The 26,765-nt window shown below is 45.5% G+C and overlaps 1 protein-coding gene across 1 annotated transcript in view; it reads left to right on the forward strand.

The window, feature by feature from the left end:
• The first annotated feature begins 3,946 nt into the window (after positions 1 to 3,946).
• ARCN1 (archain 1) overlaps positions 3,947 to 26,765 on the forward strand; it is a 33,813-nt gene continuing 10,994 nt past the window's right edge. The window contains exons 1-8 of the mRNA XM_062197137.1: positions 3,947 to 4,097; positions 14,852 to 15,115; positions 15,554 to 15,733; positions 15,857 to 16,062; positions 16,730 to 16,894; positions 22,874 to 23,039; positions 24,046 to 24,193; positions 24,845 to 24,953. Coding sequence (XP_062053121.1) covers positions 4,095 to 4,097; positions 14,852 to 15,115; positions 15,554 to 15,733; positions 15,857 to 16,062; positions 16,730 to 16,894; positions 22,874 to 23,039; positions 24,046 to 24,193; positions 24,845 to 24,953 — 1,241 coding nt within the window. The 5' untranslated portion in view covers positions 3,947 to 4,094. The remainder of the gene's footprint in view (positions 4,098 to 14,851; positions 15,116 to 15,553; positions 15,734 to 15,856; positions 16,063 to 16,729; positions 16,895 to 22,873; positions 23,040 to 24,045; positions 24,194 to 24,844; positions 24,954 to 26,765) is intronic.

Genomic DNA, 26,765 nt, shown 5'->3' on the forward strand with positions numbered 1-26,765 from the left:
TCCACAATGCCTAGTATGTCCTTCTGTAGGACTTATATTACATTATATAAATATCTATAGCCCCCTCCACCATGTCCCATTGCATGAGGCATACTGATACTAATAAGTTATTCCCTGCTTATCTGGGATTCAACTTAACTTTGTGTCCTATATGTTTCTTTGCTAAAGACTGTGAAGGCAGAGTATGTGTCTAATTTTCTATAGGCATGCTAGCATGTTTTCTAAATTAGGCACTTTAAAAATGGTCATTGAGGGGCAAGCATGAAGCCTAGTGGTTAAGATGCCTGCATTCCGCATAGAAGTATCTGGGTTTGTGTGCCCTGGGGAGCAGCAGTGATGGCTCCAGTAGCTGTGCTCTTGGCCACACCTGGGAGACGACGTTGGGTTCCTGGCTCCTGACACCAACAAGGCATCTGCAGAGTGAACCAGCAGCTGGGAGCTCTCTCTGTCTCTCAAGTAAATTTTTTAAAAAGTAGACACTGAGTGGATGAACCAAGAAATGAGTAAGAGGCCAATATTTTACTTTTTAAATGCTTGTTCATTCTCATTTTAATTGAAAGGCAGAACTATATATAAAGATCCATTAGTTCATGCCCCAAATTGTCACCGTAGCCAGGGCCGGGCCAGACAGGAGTCAGGAGCCTAGAACTCCGTCCAGATCGCCCATGCAGGTGGCAGAGGCCCAAATTCTTGAGCCATCATCTTCCTCTTCCCAGGAAGCTTATTGGCAGGAAGTGGAGTAGCCGGAACAAGAACCGGGCACTCCCATATGTGATATGGGTGTCCCGAGCAGCAGTTAAACCTGCTGAGCTACAATGCCTACCCAGGTCCTGCCTTCAACCACACTGACACATGGCCTCTAAGGCACTCCTCTAGAAGCACGCTTGCAGGAATGCAGCTTCTTTTGCAGTTTAATTCAGGTAATGTCCTATTTTCAAGCAATCAGTATCAGTTGTTACTTGTGAGTTTCTGAGGCCCATACTGGAGACCCTGGAAGCTGGCACAAGAAAGCAATAATTCCAAACAGAATTTCTACCTTGTAGGAAAAAAAAAAGACTGTTCTTCTTTCATAAAGTGTGTGCGCTTTTTATTAACAAAAATTAAAATTACGGTTTGACATATATCCTTTCAGACAGGAAAATCTGTGTGCTTTCTAAAGATTCTATTAGGAAGCCACTGGAAATGGAATTGATATGGGTAAGAACGAGATGTCTGCAATGCAGTGCTCAAGGCTATAGGTTCTGAAGTTGGGAGAAAGCTTTTTTTTTTTTTTTTTTTTTTTGGACAGGCAGAGTGGACAGTGAGAGAGAGAGACAGAGAGAAAGGTCTTCTTTGCCGTTGATTCACCCTCCAATGGCCGCTGCGGCCTGCGCAACGCACTGATCCGAAGCCAGGAGCCAGGTGCTTCTCCTGGTCTCCCATGCGGGTGCAGGGCCCAAGCACTTGGGCCATCCTCCACTGCACTCCCGGGCCACAGCAGAGAGCTGGCCTGGAAGAGGGGCAGCCGGGACAGAATCCGGTGCCCCGACCAGGACTAGAACCCAGTGTGCCGGCGCCGCAAGGCAGAGGATTAGCCTGTTGAGCCACGGCGCCAGCCAGGCTTTCTTTGAATACTGGCTTTTCCATTTTCTAGCCAGGAGACCTTTGACAGAATAGGTTTCCTCTCTGTTGTTTGATTTCCTCATGGGTGAAATGAAGATAATCATTGTCCCTGCCTCTGAGGATTCTTTTGCCGATTAAATGAGATACTTGGTGTGAAGAAGTGACAGCAATGCCGGGGACATCATAAGTATTCAGTACACGTTAAGGAACACACAGGCCATAAGGAGAGGCATTGCCTTGTAATGGGAAAAACTTGGGATCCTAGCACTTGGGCCGTCTTCTGTTGCCTTTCCAAGAGCACTGGCAGGGAGCTGGCTCAGAAGCTGAGTAGCAGGGATTCAAACGGGCACTCCGATATGGGATGCCAGCATCGCAAGCAGCAGCTTAGCCTGCTGCACAACAATGCAGCCCCCCCAACCCCACGCATTTTAATTATTTCAAAAACATACCTCACACCCCTTAGCAGTCACTCGCCAATCCTCACCTTCCTGAGCCCCCAGAAACCACTAATATTCCTTCTGCCTCTATGGATTTGCCTGTTTGGGATATTTCATACCAGTGGGGTCATAAGATATGGCCTGCTGTATTTGGCTTCCTTTACCTAATAACGGAAAAAAGAGCTGGCACATGCTACAGCATGGATGAGCCTTGGAGATATCATATTAGGTTTCTTTGGGTTGCTTCCATTTTTTGGCTACTATAAATAATGCTGCTATGAACACTAGGTTATAAATTTTTGTGTTAGATTTTCTTTTTTTAAAAAAAGATTTATTTATTTTACTAGCAAGTCATAATTACACAGAGAGAGAAGGAGAGGCAGAGAGAGAGAGAGAGAGAGAGAGAGAGAGAGAGGTCTCCCATCTGCTGGTTCACTCCCCAGATGGCTGCAACAGTGGGAGCTGTGCAGATCCGAAGCCAGGAGCCAGGAGCGTCTTCCAGGTCTCCCAAGTGGGTGCAGGGGCCCAAGGAGTTGGGCCATCTTCACTGCTTTCCCAGGCCACAGCAGAGAGCTGGATTGGAAGAGGAGCAACTGGGACTCAAACCGTTGCCCATATGGGATGCTGGCACTGCAGGCAGTGGCTTCACCCGCTACACCACAGCACCGGCCCCAGATTTTCTTTTAGGAAATTATTTGTTTATTTAAGAGACAGAAAGAGAGAAACACAGAGAGAAGAGAGACCCCATCTCTTCAACTCCCAGTCATTCCCCACACGCTTGTGAAGGCTGGGGCTGGGCCAGGTGGAAGCAATCCAGGTCTCCCATGTGAATGGTGCGGATACAACTACTTGAGCCACCCCATGCTACCTCCAGGGTGTCCATTAGCAGGTAGCTGGGGTCAGGAGCAGAGGCGGATACGAACTCAGGCACTCAAACGTGGGATGTCCTTGTCTTAACTGCTAAGCCCAATGCCACCCCACATATATTTTCAGTTCTCTTGAGTGTGTACCTAGTAGTGGAACTGCTGGGTCATATGCTAACTTCGTTTAACTTTTTGAGAACTGCAGTCTTTTCAAGAGGAGCTGCACTACCGGCAAAGCATGAGGCTTTACATTCTCCACATCCTAACTCTGATTACTTTTCTTAATCTTAAACATTTATTTATTTTTACTTACTTGAAGGGCAGAGAGACAGAGACAGAGGGAGAGAGATCTTCCATCGAGTATTTCAGAACCAAATGCCTGCCTGCAACAGCCAGAGCTGGACCAGGCTGAAGCCAGGAGCCTGGAATTCCCCTCCATCTGCCAAGTGGGTTAGAGGAATCCGCGAACTTGAGCCATCACCAGCTGCCTCCCAGGATGTGCGTTAGCAGGAAGCCTGTTTGGAAGTGGAGGAGCTGGGACTCAAACCCAGGCACCCCAATATGGGACGCAGGTGCCCCACGCGGTGTCTTAGTGGGGGTGTACAAGCTCACTGAGTATCGATTTGCGTTTCCCTGTGTCTAAACATTTTGTAACGTTCTCATCAGCCGTCTTGATTTCTTCTTTGGAGAAATGTCTACTCCTATCCTTTGTCAATTTTTAGATTGGAGTATTTGTGTACTACCGAGTTGTGATTCTTTATATATTCTGGATACTAGTCCCTTTCCCGCACAGGTTATTTAAAATGTTGAACGACCCGGGGTTGTGAGAGGGGCTTTATGTACTGCAAAGCTGGATGTAACACACACAAAAGGAGGCGGTGCCAGGTAGTCAAAGGACTGCAGACCAAGCCTCCGCGGCCGGGCAGAGCCCCCTGCCCGTCCAGCGCCAAGCCCGCGCCCCGAGCCCCGCACCCACAATTCCGGGCCCCCACGGCCCGCCCTCCGCCCTTTGACCCGCGCTGTTTCCGGTTGGAGACGTGGCTCGGGGCCGCCATCTTGGCTGGAGGCGAAGCGGCTGCGGCTCCTGTCAGGGGGGCGGCAGGTCCGGAGAGGCCGGTGCTCGCCTTCCCGTCACCTCAGCCCTAGGCCCAGTGGAACCGGAGCGCGGGAGCGCCCCACCGCCGCCCTCGCCATGGTAAGATCCCAGCCAGGCTTCGAACTCCGGGGCGCCGGGCCTGGCTTGCCCGCGGTCCCTGCCGGCTGGCGCGGAGCTGGAGCCGGCGGAGCCCAGCCTCGGGGGTCTGGAGCCGGCTGCTCCTCTCGGGGCGGGGGAGCGTCACGGCCTCCCCTGCTCCGTGCCTGGCCTCCTGGGAGCTCGGAAGGAGCTGACCCCCGCCCCTCTGTCGTCGTGTCCCCACCCCACCCCCCAACCAGCTGGACTCCTTCCTCCGCTGGGACTGGCCCCTGGGACGGGCCGGGGGTTTCTGCACGGCGAGAGCCTTGTCGTGGTTGTCGCGAGGGCCCCAGGCTGCGGCGCAGCGGGTCCCGCAGGGGCTCGGCCGGCCGGGCCCGTTTCCGCAGGTTCCCGTCCCGTTCGTCTCCGGTCTCCCAGCCCCGGTGTTCGAAATCCAGATCCCCTGGGGTCCGGACTCTGTCTTTTGTTTGTTCAGAAGAGGGAGACGGAGGCCTGGACGGCGGCGGAGTAACTTGTAACACTGTCACTGGCAGGACCGGAGCGTGCCCGAAACCTTCCACTACTTGGATAGAACTTAGGCGTGTCAGTCTGTCAGTGAGCGTACGCCGTGTGTACCGGAGCTTGGGAAATAGGAGCGAGTTAGAGGGAGCACGGCCCTGTGGCCGAGGAACCCACTGTGGAGGGGAACCCGAACGTGTGATGTGTATGTGGCAAGTGGTCATGCGCTGCCCCGCAGGAGGGCCGAGAGGGGTGGGCGGTGCCCTGGGACCTGTTACTCGCCCTCAGACGCCTTATCTCCGTGTGCTCAGCTGTTAAGAGAGAGAAAAACTTAATGTGGGTGAGGGTGGGAGAAAACAGAACTGCCGACTCCGCTTGCCTTATCGCTGCGATTTGTCGATTTTCATGAAGTAGAAGAAAGTCTTGGGTTTCAAACGAGCTCGTAGTTTGTTTTTCAGCGCACCTTATACCCTTTAATTTTTTGAAGTGTTCTTTTTTTAAGAAAAGAATTATTTTGTCAACGGATAATCTGATTTAAAGCGTCTTCCTATGTATGTGAGAGACGACAGAATGTCATCGGGTTTATACATTGCATCAGACAGATTTGCCTTCTAAAACTTGTGTGTTACACATAAAAATTCCAAAAATTCGTTTTTCAGTTTTACTAGGAGGCTCAGTATTTGTATGGTGATATTTTTAATTAAAAAATTTTTAATAGTTATATATTAATTGTATATATGGGCTACAGAGTGATATTTCAGTATATGTATACAATGTGTAATGATCATGGAGAGTGATTTTAGTTTTATTAAAGATTTTTTTAGTTAAAGAGAGAATCTTCCCTCTGCAGGTTCACTCCCCAAATGGCTACAGCAGGTCTGGGCCAGGCCAAAGCCAGGAGCCAGGAACTCCGTTCTGGTGTCCCACATGGTAGCTGGGGCACAAATGCTTGGACCATCGTCTGCTCCTTTCCCAGTTGCATTAACAAGAAGCTGGATCCAAAGTGGAGTAGCTGGAACATGAATCAGGCACTCTGATACGGGTTGTGGGTGCCCCAAGCAGTGTCTTAGACTCAAACATTTATCATTTTAATAACAGAGCCTTGTAAATATGGGTAATTTTCACAAAAATCTTGTTTGTTGAAAGGTTCTTGGAACTTAGTACTTTTCATTGGTAACTAAAAGATGGTGAAGTTCTAGATGTTGAGTGATGTGTGTAAATTGAGTGTCATTTTAACATTGTGCACATGTATACAGTTGTGTCATACATTTCTGGACTGTTAGAGATTTGGCGTGATCTAGATTTGCATACACAGATTTGCATACTCTGGAGAACAACTTATCCAGGTACATTCTGCCCTGTATAAGCTTAAGACATTGGTCTTATTTTGTATAATGTTTTTGGGTATTACCCCTTTACAGCATAATCCCTAGATGATACAAATGTCCAAATGAGCTGAAATTGTGATCTAACGGTTGTATCAAAACTCCTAAAAGTTGGGACAGGTGTTAGGCCTAGCAGTTAGGATGGTACTTAGGATCCTGAGTGCTTGGGTTCGAGTTCTGCCTCTGCTCCCAGTTCCAGTTTCCTGCTAATGTGCACGTTAGTAGGCAGCACGTGATGGCTCAAGTAGTTGGGTGCCTGGCATCCATGGGAACCCAGATGAAGTTCCCTGCTTCAGCCTAGCCCAGCCCAGCTGTTGCAGGCTTTTGGGGAGTGAGCTAGCAGATGGGAAGTCTCTCTCTGCCTTTCAAAGAAATAAATAAATTAATTTTTTTTAAATCCCGGAAAGTCGATTAATTTTTCCTCAACATTTTATTGCAGAATTTTCAAATGTCTGAAAAAGTTGAAAATACATTGAATACCCATAGAACTACTAGCTAGATGAACATTTTACTTTGATACTTAAAGTATATCCCTCTAATCATCCATCTTTGTCTTCATCTCTTTTTCAAATGTTTGTCTCTCTCTTTTTTTTTTTTTAAAGATTTATTTGTTTATTTTAAAGCCAGAGTTACACAGAGAGAAGGAGAGACAGAGAGAGAGGTCTTCCATCTGCTGGTTCACCCCCTGACTGGCTGTAACGGCCGAAGCTGCGCTGATCCGAAACCAGGAGCCAGGAGCTTCTTCCAGGTCTCCCATGCGGGTGCAGGGGCCCAAGGAGTTGGGCCATCTTCTGCTATCCCAGACCATAGCAGAGAGCTGAAGTGGAGCAGCCAGGACTTGAACTGGCTCCCATATAGGATCCACAGGCAGCGGCTTTACCTGCTACACCACAGCACCAGCTGCCAAATGTTTGTCTTTTTTCATCTACTTGAAAGGCAGAGCAACAAAAGATCTTCCATCTGCTGGTTCACACCCAAATGCCCGCAACAGCCAGGGCTGGGCCAGGCTGAAGCAGGGGGCTGGGAACTCAATTCTGGTCTTTCATATGGATAGCAGGGCCCCAACCACCTGAGTTATCATCTGCTGGTTTCCAGGAAGCTTTAGCAGGAAGCTGACTTGGAAGTGGAATAGCCACTCAATGGACACTCTTGATATGTGGACGTCCTGCGAGGCAGTTTTTTGTTTTTTAAGTTTTTTGTTTGTTTTATTTGAAAGGCAGAGTTAAAGAGGAATAGAGACAGAGAGAGAGATCTTCCATCTACTGGTTCACTTCCTAAATGGCCACAATGGCTAGGTCTGAGCCAGGAGCTTCTTCCAGATCTCCCACTTAGGTTCAGGAACCCAAGCACTTGGGCCATCCTGCACTGCTTTCTCAGGTGCGTTAGCAGGGAGTTGGATCAGAAGTGGAGCAGCCAGCCAGGTCTCAAAATAACTCCCATATAGCGTGCTGGTGTCACAGACAAAGGCCAGAATGCCTGCCTGTGTCAGAATAATTGCAGGTATCAGTACATAAATGAAAGATTTTTTTTTTTTTTTAGTTGAAAGGCAGAGCAATGAGAGAAAGCAAAAATAAGTTCTTCCATCCATTGGTTCACTTTCTAAATGCCCACAACAGCCAGCCAGTTCCAAAAGCTGGGAACCTGGAACTTTATCCAGGTCTCCCATGTGGGTAGCAGGGACCCAAGTACTTGAGCTACCACTTCCTCCTGGGATGTGCATTATCAAGCAGTTCAATTAGATTGGAGTGGGGGGCCACCTGCAACACCAGGATCCTATATGGGCACCAGTATCCCAGGTTACTCCAGCTCCCTGCTGATGGCCTGGGAAAAGCAACGGGGGTTGGTCCAGTTGTTTGGGCCCCTGCCACCTATGTGGGAGACCTGAATGAGGCTTCTGGCTCTGGCTTTAGTCCTGACTGTTGCAGCCATCTGTGGAGTAAACCAGTGGATGGACCATCTCTGTTTCTCCTATTTTTGTAACTCTTTCAAATAAGAGAAATAAATCTTTAAAAAAAAAATTGGAGCAGGGACTCAAACCCAGGTACTCTTTGAAAAGTAAATTTGGCTTTAATTGGTAAAATAAATGCAGAATGTTCTAGACTACAAAGTCTTAATAGATAAAGTAATGATCAAATGTAAAAATGAATGAATTATGATGACTTCTTTATAAAATTAGTTTTAAAAAGGCATCTTTTTTTAAAAAAAAATGTTTATTTATTTATTTGAAAGATACAGTGACAGAGATTTCATTTGCTGGTTCACTTCCCAAATGGTGGCAACAGCCAGGTCTGGGTCAGGCCAAAGCCAAGAGTCTGGTACTCTCTCCAGGTCTCCCATTTGGGTAGCAGGGTCCCAACCACTTGGGCCTTCTTCCACTGCCTCTCCAGGCACATTACAGGAAACTGCATTGGAAGCAGACCAGTCAGGACTCGTAACACAGCAGCTTAACCTGCTACACCGCAATACGCACCCTCAAAAAAGGGCATCTTTTCTTTTTTTTTTTTTTTTTGACAGGCAGAGTGGACAGTGAGAGAGAGACAGAGAGAAAGGTCTTCCTTTTGCCGTTGGTTCACCCTCCAATGGCCGCCGTGGTTGGTTTGTTCCTTTTTCTAGTTTTTGCAAGTAAATGAGAACATGTTCTTATTTTATTAACATTTGTCAGATATAGTTAATTCTTTTACTTATTAAGCTTACATTTGAATAAACTTGATATTATCGGGTCTCATGATAGCACCCTTCTGTAAAATCCTTTATTATCTATAGGATGCTGTTCTTTTCTTTTCTTTTTTTTTTTATTTTTTTATTTTTATTTTTTTTATTTTTGACAGACAGAGTGGACAGTGAGAGAGAGACAGAGAGAAAGGTCTTCCTTTTGCCGTTGGTTCACCCTCCAATGGCCGCCGCGGTAGGCGCGCTGCAGCCGGCGCACCGCGCTGATCCGATGGCAGGAGCCAAGTGCTTATCCTGGTCTCCCATGGGGTGCAGGGCCCAAGCACTTGGGCCATCCTCCACTGCACTCCCTGGCCACAGCAGAGAGCTGGCCTGGAAGAGGGGCAACCGGGACAGAATCCGGTGCCCTGACCGGGACTAGAACCCGGTGTGCCGGCGCTGCAAGGTGGAGGATTAACCTAGTGAGCTGCGGCGCCGGCAAGAATTTCTATAACTTTAAAAAAAAGTAGTCTCTGGGCCGGCGCTGTGACACAGTGGGTTAACACCCTGGCCTGAAGCGCCGGCATCCCATGTGGGTGCTGGTTCAAGACCCAGCTGCTCCACTTCCGATCCAGTTCTTTGCTGTGGCCTGGGAAAGCAGCAGAAGATGACCCAAGTCCTTGGGCCCCTGGCTCCTGGCTTCGGATCAGCCCAGCTCCAGCCGTTGCAGCCAATTGGGGAGTGAACCCATCGGATGGAAGACCTCTCTTTCTCTCTCTCTCTCTCTCTCTGCCTCTCCTCTCTCTCTGTAACTCTTTCAAATAAAAAATAAAATAAAGTAGTCTCTGTTATAAAAATGTTTAGATGATGCTTTATCATATTTTTACATCTAAAAATTACCAGTAACTCCTTAATATCAATGGTTCTTAACTGTTCACATTTGATTAATACGTTGTGGTTGGTTCATATGTCTAAGTCTCATTTAATATATGGACTTGTTCTCCATTCCTTTTTAAAATTATTATTGAGATATAATTAACATACCACAAAACATAGCCTTTTAAAGTACACAATTAAGTGACTTTTAGTATCCACAGTGTTGTGCAACCAACCACATTCTAAACTTAGGACACTGCATCACCCTAAAAAGAAACTTCATACACTACCAAATTCCCTTCTTCCCAGCCCCTGGCAACCACAAGTCTGCCTCTGACTCTGGATCTGTCTGTTCTAGATATTTCATATAAATAGACTCATGTAAGATATCTGGTTTGTTTTAAAATTTTTTATTTATAGTAAAGGCAGAGTTATAGAGAGAGCGGGAGAGACAGATCTTCCATCTGCTGGTTCACTCTAGACAGCCACAATGGTCAGGGCTGGGCCGGGCCAAAGCCAGGAGCCTGGAACTCCATCCAGGTCCCCTGTGTAGGCGCAGGTGCCCAAAGACTTGGGCAGTCCTTTGCCATCAGCAAGGAGCTGGATCAGAAGCGTAGCAAATGGGACTCAAACCAGTACCCATATGAGTGCAGGCAGCTCAGGTGGAAGCTTTACCCTCTGTGCCACCATGCTGACCCCAACTTCTGGTTTATTTCATTCAGTATTTTCATCATATATCAGTACTTCATTCCTTCTTATGATTAAATATTCCATTGTATGGTAATATCACATTTTGTTATCCAATCTTCAGTTGATGATAGACGGTTGAGTTTTCAGTTTTTAGCTATTATGAATAATGCTACTATGACCTTTCATGTACAAGTTTTATGTGGCGTACTTCTTCTGAGGGATAATCTTGGGGCAGAAGTCTTCCCTTATATCATCTTACCCTATGATCAGACAGATACGGCATGTAGTGAATCATCAAAAAGTTACCTGCTTGTCATTGGTAATTGGAAAACCGAATCAGCAACAACACTTAAACCTTTTTCCTTTTTTTTTTTTTCTTTTATTGTTGTTGGACGCATGTAGATGATAGAAACATGAACCTCCTATGATAAAAATTTGTGAAAACAAGTTTTTTAGTGGTTAATATACTAATTAGGACACCCATATCCATATTCGAGTGCCTGGGTTTGAGCCCTGGCTTTGCTCCCAATTCCAGCTTCTTGCTACTGGGTACCCTGGGAGATAGCAGTTGATGGCTCAAGTACTTGAATCCCTGCTGCCCACTTAGGAAACCTGCACTGAATTCCTGGCTTTGGCTTGGCTCATCTCTGGTCATTGCAGCCATTTGAGGAGTGTGCCAGTGAATGGGTGCTCTCTTTATGTGTCCCTCATCTTTCTCTTTCTCTTTATGCCTGTCAGAAATAAATAAAATTTTAAATACTTCGGGGCCAGCGCTGTGGCATAGCGGGTTAAACCGCCGCCTGCAGTGCCAGCATCCCATATGGGCACCGGTTTGTCCCGGCTGCTCCACTTCCAATCCAGCTCTCTGCTGTGGCCTGGGAAAGCAGTGGAAGATGGCCTAAGTCCTTAGGCCCCTGCACCTGCATGGGAGACCTGTAAGAAGCTCCTGGCTCCTGGCTTCAGATCAGCACAGCTCCAGCCATTACGGCCAATTGGGGAGTGAACCAGCGGATGGAAGATCTCTCTCTCTCTCTCTCTCTCTGCCTCTCCTTCTCTCTCAGTGTAATTCTGACTTTTAAATAAATAAATAAATCTTTAAAAAATTTTTAAAAATACTTCTAGGTCAATTTCTCCTCCTGGGGGATTAAGGTATTATTATTATTTGTGTACCAAAAACTATAGGGCCCCTTGACTTTATGTAAAAAAAAAATCTCAGCCAGCGCCGCGGCTCACTAGGCTAATCCTCCGCCTTGCGGCGCCGGCACACCGGGTTCTAGTCCCGGTCAGGGCACCGGATTCTGTCCCGGTTGCCCCTCTTCCAGGCCAGCTCTCTGCTGTGGCCAGGGAGTGCAGTGGAGGATGGCCCAAGTGCTTGGGCCCTGCACCCGCATGGGAGACCAGGATAAGCACCTGGCTCCTGCCATCCGCAGCGCACCAACCACGGCGGCCATTGGAGGGTGAACCAACGGCAAAAGGAAGACCTTTCTCTCTGTCTCTCTCTCTCACTGTCCACTCTACCTGTCAAAAATTAAAAAAAAGAAAACTCACACTGTTAATTCAGGCTAAACAGCTGGAATAGATATAAATCATGACTTTTTTTTATACTTTTATTGTTTTCCTTGGGTCATTTGCTGCCCTCAATATATACCTTCTTGCTTCATACCTGGGTAATAGCAGAAACCTCCAAATAGTGAGGATAAAAGAAAATATTTCTCAAATACTAAAATTTTATTTTATTTATTTATTTATTTATTTTTTTCTTGACAGGCAGAGTGGATAATGAGAGAGAGAGAGACAGAGAGAAAGGTCTTCCTTTGCCGTTGGTTCACCCTCCAATGGCCGCCGCCGGCTGGCGCGCTGCGGCCAGCGCACCACGCTGATCCGATGGCAGGAGCCAGGTGCTTCTCCTGGGTCTCCCATGGGGTGCAGGTCCCAAGCACTTGGGCCATCCTCCACTGCACTCCCTGGCCATAGCAGAGAGCTGGCCTGGAAGAGGGGCAACCGGGACAGAATCCGGTGCCCCAACCGGGACTAGAACCCAGTGTGCCGGCGCCACAAGGCGGATGATTAGCTTAGTGAGCCACGGCACCAGCACTAAAATTTTATTTATTTAAAGGATTATAAATATATAAAAGAAATGTTTGTTTTAATTATTTACTACTCTTAAAAGTAGCCAACTGGTAATTTTATTTTTTATAAAGAAGGAAAATCCCCCTTTTCTCATTTTCTTTTTAAAGATTTATTTATTTGAAAGGCAGAATGACACAAAGAGAGAGAGCTTTCATCAACTGACTTACTCCCCAAATGTCCATAATAGCGAGGGTTATGCCAGGTTGAAACCAGGAGCCAATAACTCTGTCCAGGTCTCCATGCCAGTGGCAGGAACCCAAGCACTTAGGCCATCATCCACTGCCTTCCAGGCACATTAGTAAGAAGCTGGGTTGGAAGCAGAGGTGAGACTTAGTCCTAGGCACTCCTGTATAGGATCTAGGTATCCCAAGTAGCAGCTTAACATGCTCTACCACAATGTTGACCACTCTCCTTTTTTTTTTTTTTTTTTTTTTTGGACAGGCAGAGTTAGTGAGAGAGAAAGAGAGAAAGGTCTTCTTTTTTCCATTGGTTCACTCCCCAAAAGGGCCGCCATGGCCGGTGTGCTGTGCCGATCCGAAGCCAGGAGCCAGGTGCTTCCTTCTGGTCTCCTATGTGGGTTCAGGGCCCAAGCACTTGGGCCATCCTCCACTGCCTTCCCGGGCCACAGCAGAAAGCTGGACTGGAAGAGGAGCAACCGGGACAGAACCGGTGCCCCAACCGGGACTAGAACCTGGGGTGCCGGTGCCTCAGGTGGAGGATTAGCCAAGTGAGCCGCAGTGCCAGCCTTCTTTCCTCACTTTTTAAAAATATGTATGTATTTGAGAGTCAGACAGAGAGAACTCCTATCCACTGGTTCATGCCCCAAATACTGCTATAGCTGGGGCTAGGCTAGGTTAAGTTCAAGACCTGGGAACTCAGTCTGGTCTCCCACAGGGTGGGAAGAACCCAGTTACTTGACAATGGTGCTGTTGCTTCCTGTGTTAGTAGGAAGTCTTAACATCTGGAGTCTTGACCGGCGCCACAGCTCACTTGGCTAATCCTCCACCTGGGGCGCCGGCACCCTGGGTTCTAATCCCGGCTGGGGCGCTGGATTCTGTCCCAGTTGCTCCTCGTCCAGTCCAGCTCTCTGCTGTGGCCCTGGAAGGCAGTGGAGGATGGCCCATGTCCTTGGGCCCTGCACCCGCATGGGAGACCAGAAGGAAGCACCTGGCTCCTGGCTTCGGATCAGCGCAGTGTGCCGGGCGCAGCGCGCCAGCTGTGGCAGCCATTTGGGGGGGTGAACCAACGGCAAAGGAAGACCTTTCTCTATGTCTCTCTCTCTCACTGTCTAACTCTGCCTGTCAAAATAAATAAATAAATAAATAATAAAAACATCTGGAGTCTTAACTCCAACCCAGGCATTCCAGTGTGGGATTTAGACTCTTAACTGGTGTCTTAATAATTAGAATTGGCAATTTTTTTTTTGTTCTGTTCCTCTCTATATGCCTAATACATGTTCTTATCTTTTTTTCTTTCTTTCTTTCTTTTTTTTTTTTAAGATTTATTTATCTGAAAGTCAGAGTTACACAGAGAGGCAGAGAGAGAGAGAGGTCTTCCATCTGCTGGTTCACTCCCCAATTGGCTACAATGGCTGGAGCTGTGCCAGTCCAGAGCCAGGAGCTTCTTCCAGGTCTCCCACATGGGTGCAGGGGCCTAAGGACTTGGGCCATCTTCTGCTGCTTTCCCAGGCCACAGCAGAGAGCTGGATCGGAAGTGAAGCAGCCAGGACTTGAATCATTGCCCATACAGGATGCTGGCACTGCAGGTGGTGGCTTTACCAGCCACACCACAATGCTGGCTGGCCCTTTCTGATCTTTTTAAAGGGAACTGATTATACAAAAACAAGTGTCTTCATGAGAGTATTTATGATTTAGGTCTACTTTGAAAAAGATTTTTATTTATTTTTAAAAATTTATTTATTTGAAAGAGTTACAGAGAGGTAGAGCCAGAGAGAGAGAGAGAGAGAGAGAGAGAAAAGTCTTCCATTCCGCTGGTTCACTCCCCACATAACCACAACAGCCAGAGCTGAGCTGATCTGAAGCCAGAAGCCAGGAGCTTCTTTTGGGTCTCCCACATGAGTACAGGGGCCCAAGGTGTTGGGCCATCTCGTACTGCTTTCCCAGGCCATAACACAGAGCTGGATCAGAACTAGGCTCGAACCAGCGCCCATATGGGATGCTGGCGCTGCAGGCTGGGCCTTTAACCCACTGTGCCACAGCACCACCACCACTCCCCCGTATGCCTTTAATTTGTATAATCAGACCTCTGTAGATACAGACTTGGGACAAAAACAACAAACTTCTCTTTAGGTACATTATTGAAAAATAGGAAGAACAGATTTATTTTCCTCTACTTCTGCTTTGCTTTATGAACTGAAATGAAAAGTGACGGAGTCTGAAAGTCAGCACTCTGCTAGTAGTCATGTCACTAACGATTGTGTCATTCTGTGGAAGATGATGATAAGTTGAGAAGGCAAATGTGAAGAAATAATTAACTAGTACTTATTTATATGTGTGTTCCTGGCAGGTGCTGTTGGCAGCAGCAGTCTGCACAAAAGCAGGAAAAGCTATTGTTTCTCGACAGTTTGTGGAAATGACTCGAACTCGGATTGAGGGCTTGTTAGCAGCTTTTCCAAAGTTGATGAACACTGGAAAACAACATACATTTGTTGAGACAGAGAGTGTGAGATATGTCTACCAGCCTATGGAGAAATTGTACATGGTACTGATCACTACCAAAAACAGCAACATTTTAGAAGATTTGGAGACTTTAAGGCTCTTCTCGAGAGTGGTAAGAGTCCTGTAATTTTCATTTCCACTTTTTATCTGACAGTTTTTGTGTGAAACTTTCTTCCCCTAAAACAGATGATTTTTATGAATTTGCAGCTTTCTGCAGCAGCTCCTTATTCATTTAGCAGACATTTATTGCATATCCTCTAGTCTGTAAGTATCCCAGAAGAGAATATGGGAGCTACTGTCTCATTTCCCCTTCTTAAGCAGTTATCTTAATCTGACACAGTTGGCATAGTTTTTAATGTTTTTTAGATACAACTTACTGATATACACAGAAACACAAAGACTTTATGCCAAAATCTTGCTTTAAATAAAGACTAGAAAGGAGCTAAGAAAGGAACTCCGGTTTATTGGAATTTGTATATTTAAAGGGATAAGATTTGGAAACACAGATGCTGATAAATTCTAATTCTTCTCCATTGCTGTCCATGACTAGATCCCTGAATATTGTCGAGCCTTAGAAGAGAATGAAATATCTGAACACTGTTTCGACTTGATTTTTGCTTTTGATGAAATTGTTGCTCTGGGATATCGGGAGAATGTTAACCTGGCACAGATCAGAACCTTCACAGAAATGGATTCTCATGAGGAGAAGGTTTTCAGAGCAGTCAGAGAGGTAAATCTTGGGGCTGCTGGGCTGAATGTCTGTCTCTTCACCTTCTCTAATTTGGGTTTCTTGTTTTTACTTGCTAATACGGATTGTGCTCAAAACTACATCTATGTATGTCTCTTTCCATAGACTCAAGAACGTGAAGCTAAGGCTGAGATGCGGCGTAAAGCAAAGGAATTACAACAGGCCCGGAGAGATGCAGAGAGACTGGGCAAAAAAGCTCCAGGATTTGGGGGATTTGGCAGCTCTGCAGTGTCTGGAGGCAGCACAGCTGCCATGATCACAGAGACCATCATTGAAACTGATAAACCAAAGGTGGCACCTGCACCAGCCAGGTATAACCCAGTGTATTACCAGTATCCCTAGATGCCGGGTGAAGGCTGTATGTGTGTGTCTGGAGTGATACCTGATTTCTAAGCAAGCTGTAAATAATGAGACTTGATGAAATCAGATGCAGTGTTAAATTTGACTACACAAAATATAAGGAGAAAAGAGAAATATAAATATCATGTTTGTCCTTTTGTGTAAAAGAAGTTCTTTTACAGATTATCCTGTGACCTCAATTTCCTATGAGACATATCTTATTTCGGAAAGGGAAAGGGTATTTAACTTGTTTCTGGGATGAGTTTTAATTTTGATGTTCAAGGATTGATTACAGGGGGAATGTGTGAGCTACTTAAAATTATATGCATAATTTTGTTTGTGCACAGGTACATTTATCTGGATGGAAGGTAAAGAATTTTCTTCAGATCCTATGTTATTATAAAAATATGCCATTGGTCCTTGAGTACTCAAAGCTTGAATGTTAATAGTGACTGTCAGCTGGCAGTTTGGACAGATTTATAAGTCAGAACATGAATAGGCTAGTTTCCTACCAAACTAAAAGCTTGGGTTTTTCCCTTGAGATGTTTACATTCCTCTTAAAGTAGAGAAATTCACTGATATGGGGTTGTTAATTAATGTTTTGGGTTTTTAAATTTTTTTTTGTATTCTTCCACTTAGGCCTTCAGGCCCCAGCAAAGCTTTGAAACTTGGAGCCAAAGGAAAGGAAGTAGATAATTTTGTGGACAAATTAAAATCTGAAGGGGAAACAATCATGTCCTCTAATATGGGCAAACGTACCTCTGAAGCAACCAAAGTGCATGCTCCACCTATTAATATGGAAAGGTAAGCAGTAACTTTTTCAATAAGGACAGACCATGTTATTTTATTTTTTAAAGACTTATTTATTTGAAAGAGTTAGAGGGAGAGGCAGAGAGAGACAGAGACATTACCCATCTGCTGCTTCACTCCCCAAATGTCTGTAACAACCTGGGTTGGGCCAAACCAAAGCCAGGAGCTTCATCTGCACCATGTGGGTGCAGGGGCCCAAGCAGTTGAGCCATCCTCTGCTGCCTTCCCAGGCACATTACCAGGGAGTTGGGTCAGAAATGGAACAGCCAGTACTCAAACTGGTGCCCATATGGGATGCCGGAATCCCAGGTGGAGGCTTAACCTCCTGTACCACAAGCCCCAGTGGCTTATCTTAAGATGGACTTGAATCAGGGAGCTAAAGCTGTGTTCACTCCATACTATATTTTGGTGTGTTTTTCTCTTTTGTGTGTGTGTGTGTGTTTTTCTCTTTTTAGTGAATGTGTTTATTTGAAAGACAGAACAACGTAGAAGGAGAGACAGAAAGAGAGACAGACAGACTGACTGACTTCTTCTATAGCCGCAACAGCCAGATCTGGTTCAGGCTGAAGCCAGGAACTCCATCCTGGTCTTTCATATTGGTGGCAAGGTCCCAAGAACTTGGACTATGACGCACTGCCTTTCCAGGGGTATTAGCAGGAAGACTGGAAGCAGAGAAGCCAGGACTTGAACTGGCACTCCAACATGGAATGTCACTAACTCCTAGCATATCTTTTTTTTTTTTTTTTAAGATTTATTTTTTTTTTTATTTGAAAGACAGAGTTACAGAGAGGGGTAGTGACAGAGAGAGAGGTCTACCATCTGCTGGTTCACTCCCCAGATGGCCGCAACAGCCAGAACTGTGCTGATCCAAAGCCAGGAACCAGGAGCTTCTTCCAGGTCTCTCACATGGGTGCAGGGGCCCAAGGACTTGGGCCATCTTCTGCTGCTTTCCCAGGCCATAGCAGAGAGCGGAATCGGAAGAGGAGCAGCCGAGACTAGAACCGGTGCCCATATGGGATGCAGGTGCTGCAGGCTGGGGCTTTAACCTGCTGTGCCACAGCACCGGCCCCAAGCATATCTTTTTCTACTTAAACTATAAGGAGTTCAAATTAAACCTTTAATCTAAAATTTATAAATGTCTTGAACCAAAAAATAACATATTAGACTTTCCTTTTTAAATATTTGAACTTGGTATGGGATAGTTTGTCTTTTATCTCTGGACTGTCTTGACTGGTGACATTTTTAGGTGGTAGTTATCAGGTTCACATATTTATGACTCAGATTTGTTTATTTTTTAAGATTTATTTATTTATTTGAAAGCCAGAGTTATAGCAAGAGAGAGAGAGAGAGATCTTTCATTGATTCATTCCCCAAATGTCCATAATGGCATGAGTTGGGCCAGGCTGAAGCCAGGAGCCAAGAGCTTCATCTGAGTCTCCCATGTGGGTGCAGGGGCCTAAGCACTAGGACCATCCTTTGCTGCTTTCCTGGGCACATTAGCAGAGAGTTGGATCAGAAGTGGAACAGCCAGGACTCGAACCAGTACCCATAAGGGATGTTGGTGCTGCAAGGGGTGGCTTAACCCGCTGCACCACACCCCCACCCCAGTGACTCAGATTTCTTGACTTAAAGCCCAGACGTTCTACTGTGGTTGTTGGTTTTGAGGTCAAGTGAAAGATGAGCCTGGAAAGATACCTTTACCAGGTGTGCATAAAAGAGGAGTTATTCTTTATATGTCCTGCTCTTCATGAAATGAACAGGATTACATCACGATAAGTCTCTTGATTCGCTAAAGCTCTGTGCTATTCTGCTTATACATTGAATGAAACAAAGCCTTCGCACATTTTTTAAAAAACATGTTAGAGACCGTTGTGTATTAGAGTTGAGACTCTTCTGAATAATGAAATACCTCTTGAGCATAGTAAACTGGAGTGAGAGTAAAATGGGACCTTGTGTTGTCTTGTGATACAGTCCTCTGTGTTTTTTTGTTTGTTTGTTTTTAAGAATTATTTATTTGAAAGAGTTTTAGAGAAAAGTAGAGCCAGAGGGAAAGAGGTCTTCCATTCCGTTGGTTCACTCTCGAAATGACCGCAACGGCCAGAGCTGAGCTGATCCGAAGCCAGGAGCCAGGAGCTTCTTCTAGGTCTCCCACGCAGGTGCAGACTTGGGCCATCTGCTGCTGCTTTCGCAGGCCCTAGCAGAGAGCTGGATCAGAAGAGGAACAGCTGGAACTTGAACTGGCACCCATTTGGGATGCAGGTGCTGCAGGCTGGGGCTTTAACCCACTGTGCCACAGTGCTGGCCCTCCCCTCCCCCTTTTTAAAGAACTGTGTGGTTTTAAGTTTGGTTCCTTTGTTTCTAGTTTTTTTTTACACTGAATTATTTTGGAGATAAAGATTTCCTTATTTGAAGCTGTAGAGATATGATATCTAAATGCAGTGCCCTTCCCTAGCTGGATCTATCCTGTAGTACCATAAAAGAGTAGGTCAGTTGATAAAATTGGCATATGGATGGTCGATTAGCTAAAAGTATTACATCGATGTAAATTTATGAAGGTGATGATGTACTGTGATTGTTTTTTTTAACTTTATGTTCTCTTCTGTCATTTTGTTCATCTTCCTTTAGCTGTAGTTTCTTTCTTTCTTTTTTTTTAAGATCTATTTATTTGTTTGAAAGGCAGAGTTGCAGAGAGGCAGAGGCAGAGAGAGAGAATCTTCCATCCACTGGTTCACTCCCCAAAGGCTGCAACGGCCAGAGCTGAGCTAATCCAGAGCCAGGAGCTTCTTCTGGGTCTCCCACGTGGGTGCAGGGGCCCAAGGACTTGGGCCATCTTCTACTGCTTTCCCAGGCCATAGCAGAGAGCTGGATTGGAAGTGGAGCAGCGGGGGCTCAAACTGGTGCCCATGTGGGATGCTGGCACTGCAGTCGGTGGCTTTACCTGCTATGCCACAGCGCTGGTCCCTGTGGTTGTTATTAACAAGTATCTTTATTTTTACTAATATACACTGAAATATTTAAGTATAAAGGGACAGGGCCGGGCCGGCGCCACGGCTCAATAGGCTAATCTTCCGCCTGCGGCGCCGGCACACCGGGTTCTAGTCCCGGTTGCCCCTCTTCCAGGCCAGCTCTCTGCTATGGCCCCAGATTCTGTCCCGGTTGCCCCTCTTCCAGGCCAGCTCTCTGCTATGGCCTGGGAGTGTAGTGGAGGATGGCCCAAGTATTTGGGCCCTGCACCCACATGGGAGACCAGGAAAAGCACTTGGCTCCTGGCTTCAGATCAGCGTGATGCGCTGGCCACGGCAGCCATTGGAGGGTGAACCAAGGGCAAAAGGAAGACCTTTCTCTCTGTCTCTCTCTGTCTCACTGTCCACTCTGCCTGTCCAAAAAAAAAAAAAAAAAGGGACAGGGCCAGCCCTGTGGCACAGCAGGTAATGCTGCCTCCTGTAGTGCCAGCATCCCATATGAGTTCCAGTTCAAGTCCTGGCTGCTCCACTTTCGATCCAGCTCTCTGCTATGGCCTGGGAAAACAATGAAAGATGGCCCAAATCTTAGGGCCCCTGTACCCGCATGGGAGACCCAGAAGAAGAAGCTCCTGGCTCCTGGCTTTGGATCAGCTCAGCTCTGGCTGTTGCAGTCTTTGGGGAGTAAACCAGCAGATGGAAGATTCTCTCTCTCTCTCTCTCTCTCTGCCTCTGCCTCTCTGTAACTCTGCCTTTCAAATAAATAAATAAAATAAATCTTTAAAAAAAAAAAAGAATAATGGGATATGATTTACAAGTATATAACCTGCATCCTAATGGTTCTGGGAGAGGGAAACAGTCAGATATATGCATATGTATGTAATGTATAGAGAGAATATACAAATGCGAATAATAAAAGAAATGGGTAACTGGTAAATTCTAGTAAAGGATATGTGTGTGTTCTTGGAAAGTTTATATTTTTTAAAGTTTGAAGTTGTCTTTAAATAGAAGGTTGTTTTAACTATCTTTCCTCAAAATTCTCTGCTATTCATTTGACAGGCAGAGTTAGACAGTGAAAGAGAGACAGAGAGAAAGGTCTTCCTTCTGTTGGTTCACCCCCCAAATGGCCGCTACGGCCAGCATGCTGCACCAATCCGAAGCCAGGAGCTAGGTGCTTCCTCCTGGTCTCCCATGCGGGTGCATGGCTCATGCACTTGGGCCATCCTCCACTGCCTTCCTGGGCCACAGCAGAGATCTGGACTTGGAAGAGGAGCAACCGGGACAGAACTGGCGCCCCAACTGGGACTAGAACCGCCTGTGCCGGCGCCGCAGGCAGAGGATTAGCCTAGTGAACCGTGGCGCCGGCCTAGATATACCCTTTAAAAAAAAAAAAAAAAAGATTTATTTATTTATTTGAAAGTCAGAGTTACACAGAGAGAGAAGGAGAGGCAGAGAGAGAGGTCTTCCATCTGCTGGTTCAGTCCCCAGATGGCCACATGGCCGGAGCTGCACCCATCTGAAGCCAGGAGCCATGAGCTTCTTCTGGGTCTCCCAGGAGGGTGCAGGGGCCCAAGCACTTGGGCCATCTTCTACTACCTTCCCAGGCCATAGCAGAGAGCTGGATCAGTAATGGAGCACTGCTGGCAGTGGCTTTACCCACTACACCACAGCGCTGATCCCGGATATACCTTTGTTAATTTAAGCAGCCCTCATTAACGGATATTCAAGTTGTTTCTAAACGTTTGCTGTTACAAAACAATTATTCAGTGAATAACCTAGTACATTGTTGTACATAGGTGAGAAGTTATCCATAGGATAAATTCTAGAGAAGAACCACTGGATCAAAGGGTATAATGTTTTTGATTTGGATAGATACAATAACATTTAAAATTAAAAGTTGTTTATTAATTAAAAGTTGTGGGAGTGGGCATTTGGCCTAGTGGTTAAGCTGCAGGTTTGAATGCCTTTGTTCCATGTTTGGAATGCCTTGGTTCAATTCCTATCTCTGGCTCCTGACTCCAGCTTCCTGGTAATACAGACCCTGGGAAGCAACTGTGATGGCTCAAGTAGTTGGGTTTTTGCCACCCATGTGGGACATCTGGATTGAGTTCCTGGCTCCTGGCTTTGAACCTGGCCTAGCTCTGGCTGTTTTGGAAATTTGGGAAGTAAACTAACAGATGGGAGCTTTTTCTCTTTCTGTCTTTCGAATAAGTAAAATTAAAAAAGTTTTTAGGGACAGGTGTTTCACCTATCAGTTAAACCTTTAGCAGGGATGCCCACATCCCATTTCAAGTGCCTGGGTTCAAGTCTTTGCTGAACTCTGAACTCTAGCTTCCTTTTGATGGGCACCTAGGGAGGCAACAGGTAATGGGATCCCTGTCGCCCCTATAGAAGGCCTGGATTGAATTCCTTGCTCCCAGATTTTACCTGGCCCAGCCCTGGCTGATGTGAATATTAGAGACTGAACCAGCAAATGAGAACTCTTTTTATGTCTCACTCTTTCTTTGTCTCCCTGCCTCTCAAACAAAAAGAAAATAAATATTGAGACCTTACCCCTCCACATGCCCCTAAAATTCATAACCAAAAAGTATTTTAAAATTCTGATACATGTGTGGTGCAGCAGTTGGGTTGCCATTTGGAATTCCTGCATCTCATGTTACAGTGCTTGGTTTGAGTCCCAGCTAACCCACTTTCCATCCAGCTTCTTGCTGTTACACACTCTGGGAGGCAGTAAATGATGACTCAAGTAGTTGAGTCCCTGCCATCCATGTTGGAGACCCAGATGGAGTTGTAGCTCTTTGCTTTGGCCTGGCCCAGCCCTGGCTATTGCAGGCATTTGATGAATGAACCAGCAAATGAAAGATCACTCTCCATCTGTCTCTGCCTTCCAAATTAAAAAAAAAAAAAAAAAATTTTTTTTTTTTTTGATGGCTATTGACTGTTAATCCTTGAAGAAAGGGAGTTTGTTCTGACTTCTACCTTTCTGAACAAATTTATCACTTTTTCTTTATAGTGTACATATGAAGATTGAAGAAAAGATCACACTAACCTGTGGACGAGATGGAGGATTACAGAATATGGAGTTGCATGGAATGATCATGCTTAGGATCTCAGATGACAAATTTGGCCGAATTCGTCTTCATGTAGAAAATGAAGATAAGAAAGGGGTACAACTGCAGGTGTGTGGAGTCTTCTGGTTGAGAGTATTAAGACTTAGCTAGTGAAAGACCTAGCACAGTCTCAACTAGCATTCCTTATAACACATAAAATTATTTGTGTGATGTAACTAGTGCCATTCTGCCGCCCACTTGGGAGACTCAGATGAAGCCTGGCCCAGCCCTGGCTATCTCAGCCATTGGGGGAGTGAATTAGTGGATAGATGATCTCTCTCTCTCCCTCGTCCCCTTCCTCTCCCTCTCCCTCTTCCTCTCTCAGCCCTTCTCTCTCTCACCCTGCCTTTCAAATAAATTAATAAATTTAAGATAAAAAGTTGGAGTAGGTGCTGTGGTGCAGCAAATTAAACCATCACTTGGGATGTCTGTATCCCATTTCAGTGTGCCTGATTCAAGTCATGGCTACTGTGTGCTTTTGATTGAGCTTCCTGCTAATGTACCTGGGAGGCAGCAGGTACTGCCCCAAGTACTTGGGTTCCTGCCACCTGGATGGAGTTCCTGGCTCCTGGCTTTGGCCTGGCCCAACTCTAGCTGTTGCAGTCTCCAAGCAGCATTTTTTTTAAAGGGGCGCTTCTATCTTTTCTTCTTCTTCTTCTTTTTTAAGATTTATTTATTTATTTGAAAGAGTTACACAGAGAGAAGAGAGGCAGAAAGAGAGAGAGAGGTCCTCCATCTGCTGGTCCACTCCACTCCCCAATTGGCAACAATGGCCAGAGCTGTACTGATCCGAAGTCAGGAGCCAGACGCCTCCTCTGGGTCTCCCATGCAGGTGTAGGGGTCCAAGGACCTGGGCCATCCTCTACTGCTTTCCCAGGCCATAGCAGAGAGCTGGATCGGAAGCGGAGTAGCCGGGTCTCCAACCAGTGCCCATATGGGATACCAGTGCTTCAGGCCGGAGCCTTAACCTGCTGTGCCACAGCACTGGCCCCTCCCAACCAGCATTTTAACTGCTGTACCCAGAGTTTGTTTCCTGTCTACTGTGTCTGAACCTCAGTTTGCCTTGTCATTCCAGACCCATCCGAATGTGGATAAAAAACTTTTCACTGCAGAGTCTCTAATTGGCTTGAAGAATCCAGAGAAGTCATTTCCAGTCAACAGTGATGTAGGGGTGCTAAAGTGGAGACTACAAACCACAGAAGAATCTTTTATTCCACTGACAAGTAAGTGCCTCTGGCCTGTTTGACTAAGCTACTCTGCACTGAGATCTAAAAAAAGCTCTGGCTTATACCCTCTTATCTTCATTGCCATAGTGAAGTTCTTTTTGACAAAATGATCTTTTATCAAAATCAAAAGAATTAGGATTTCATTAGGTAGGGGCAGGCATTGTGGCATAGCAGGTAAAGCCGCCATCCATGTCACCAGCATCCTGTATGGTTCATGTCCCAGCTGCTCCACTTCCATCAACCCAACTCCCTGCTAATGGCCTGGGATATGACCTAAGGGTTTGGGCCCCTGCCACCCATGTGGCTCCTGGCTTCAGCCTGGCTCAGTGCTGGCCATTGCAGTCATCAGGGAAGTGAACCAGAGATTGGAAGATATTTCTCCCTCTCTCTGTAATTCTGACTTTGAAAATAATTGATGAAATTCAGTACCCTATTTTAAGTTTAGATTGTGGGCCATGGAAGCCTTGAGGGATTTTCAAAATGGATTTGGTGTTTAATCATATTCTGTAATTTTTAATTTTAAAACTTGTTTTAAATATAATTCACATTAAAATTTTTTAGATGTGAGCCTGTCGATAGGATTTCATTTGCTTTTGTTTCTATGCTCTTTGTAATATTATGGAATGATGGCTTTGCTTTTCTCCTCAGTTAATTGCTGGCCTTCAGAAAGTGGAAGTGGCTGTGATGTCAATATAGAATATGAACTACAAGAAGATAATTTAGAACTGAATGACGTGGTTATCACCATCCCACTTCCGTAAGTGGTGTCTTCAGTGTAGTTGTGTTCCTTACAGTGGGCTTACAGAACTGGTTTTGAAACTCCTTTTGCCTCTTAAAAATGCCAATTGTGAAAGAAGGCAGACACAAAAGGCTACCCACTATGTGTGATTCTCTCCCTATGACTAACAGAAGTCAGGTGGTAGAGAGGAAGGTACTTGATTGCCACAGGACACAGGGATGATGGAAATGTTTTATGACTTGATTTTGGTAATGTCTGCAAGACTGCATACCCTAGTCAAAATGCATTGGGCTGTACACTTTGGAAAGGGTAAGTTTTTATTGACTTTCAAGCCAAACCAAAAAGCCTATAGTACTGCCTCTCTGTTTTCAGATGTTGGTCCTCAGCATGTTTATGTAGTAATGAAGATGTCCAGAAGGAGGAGCCATTTGTCAGTCAAACTTGCTCCATTTTGTTTAGCAACTTTCAGAGAAATTAAGTCTGTTAGATTGAATTTCCCTTTTTAGTTATTCTGTAAACTTTCACTAAAGATGAGATTATGTGGTTAAGGGAACTGTTGATTCTTATGGGAACAAGATATTTACATTTGTTTCAGTAAATTTTCTAACAGCTTTATTGAAGTATAATTGACATACAGTAAACGACACAAATTGTATCTTGGTAAGTAATGACATACATAGATCTGTAAAACCATCAATCAGTACAATCTTGCTAACAAAAATATCTATCATCCTAAAAAATTTAGTTCCAGTAAGTTTTTGTTGTACACTTAAATGACCTACTGTCTAGGATCATAGGGAAATCTCCCTATCTTGGGTTTATCTTCTCAGTACTGTTTCCAGTAAGTGTACACTGTTGTTCATCAGTGAGTTCCCAGCTCCACCCATCATCTGTCAGCCCCCACAAAATTAAGCAATTGTGTGTACCTGCAAGTGTATTCTTAGTGCATCTTTACTATTACATTGCTCTGCAGAAAAAAATTATGTTGCAGGAACAAAAAGGGTAATAATTTAATTTGTAGTTTTGTTCCCTTAAAATTTAAGAAGGTTTTTTTGTTTTTTTTTTTTTAGATTTAATTATTTGGTGCCAGTGCTGTGCATTGTAGGCTAAGCCTTTACCTGTGGCACCGACATCCCATATGGGCATCAGTTTGAGTCCAGATGCTCCTTTTCTGAATCAGTTCTCTACTATTGCCTGGGGAAGAAGTATACGATGGCCCAAGTGCTTGGGCCCCTGAACCTGTGTGGGAGACCTGGAAGAAGCACCTGGCGTCTGGCTTCGGGTCACCTCAGTTTGGGCCGTTGGTGGCCATTTAGGGAGTAAACCAGCAGATGGAAAACCATTCTCTCTTTCTCTTCCCCTCTCTCTATGTAACTCTGCCTCTCAAATAAATAAATAAAGGGCCAGCACTGTGGCATAGTGGGTAAAGCCGCTGCCTGCAGTGCCAGCATCCCATATAGGCATGGGTTTGAGACCCGGCTGCTCCACTTCTGATCCAGCTCTCTGCTATGGCCTGGGAAAGCAGTGGAGGATGGCCCAAGTGCTTGGGCCCCTGTACCTGCGTGGGAGACCCAAAAGAAGCTGGCTTCAACCATTGCAGCCATTTGGGGAGTAAACCAGTGGATGGAAGACTTCTCTATCTTTTTGCCTCTGCCTCTTTTTAACTCTACCTTTCAAATAATAAGTCTTTAAAAATAAATACATAAAATATTTTTTTAAAAATGGGATTTGATTATTTGAGGGCATGCACTGTGGCACAGGGGGTTAAGATGCCATCTGCAGTGCCAGCATCCTATACGGGCACCAGTTTGAGTCCCAGCTACTCCAGTC

This window comes from Lepus europaeus, chromosome 7 (assembly GCF_033115175.1).
Source record: "Lepus europaeus isolate LE1 chromosome 7, mLepTim1.pri, whole genome shotgun sequence".
Classification (NCBI taxonomy): domain Eukaryota; kingdom Metazoa; phylum Chordata; class Mammalia; order Lagomorpha; family Leporidae; genus Lepus; species Lepus europaeus.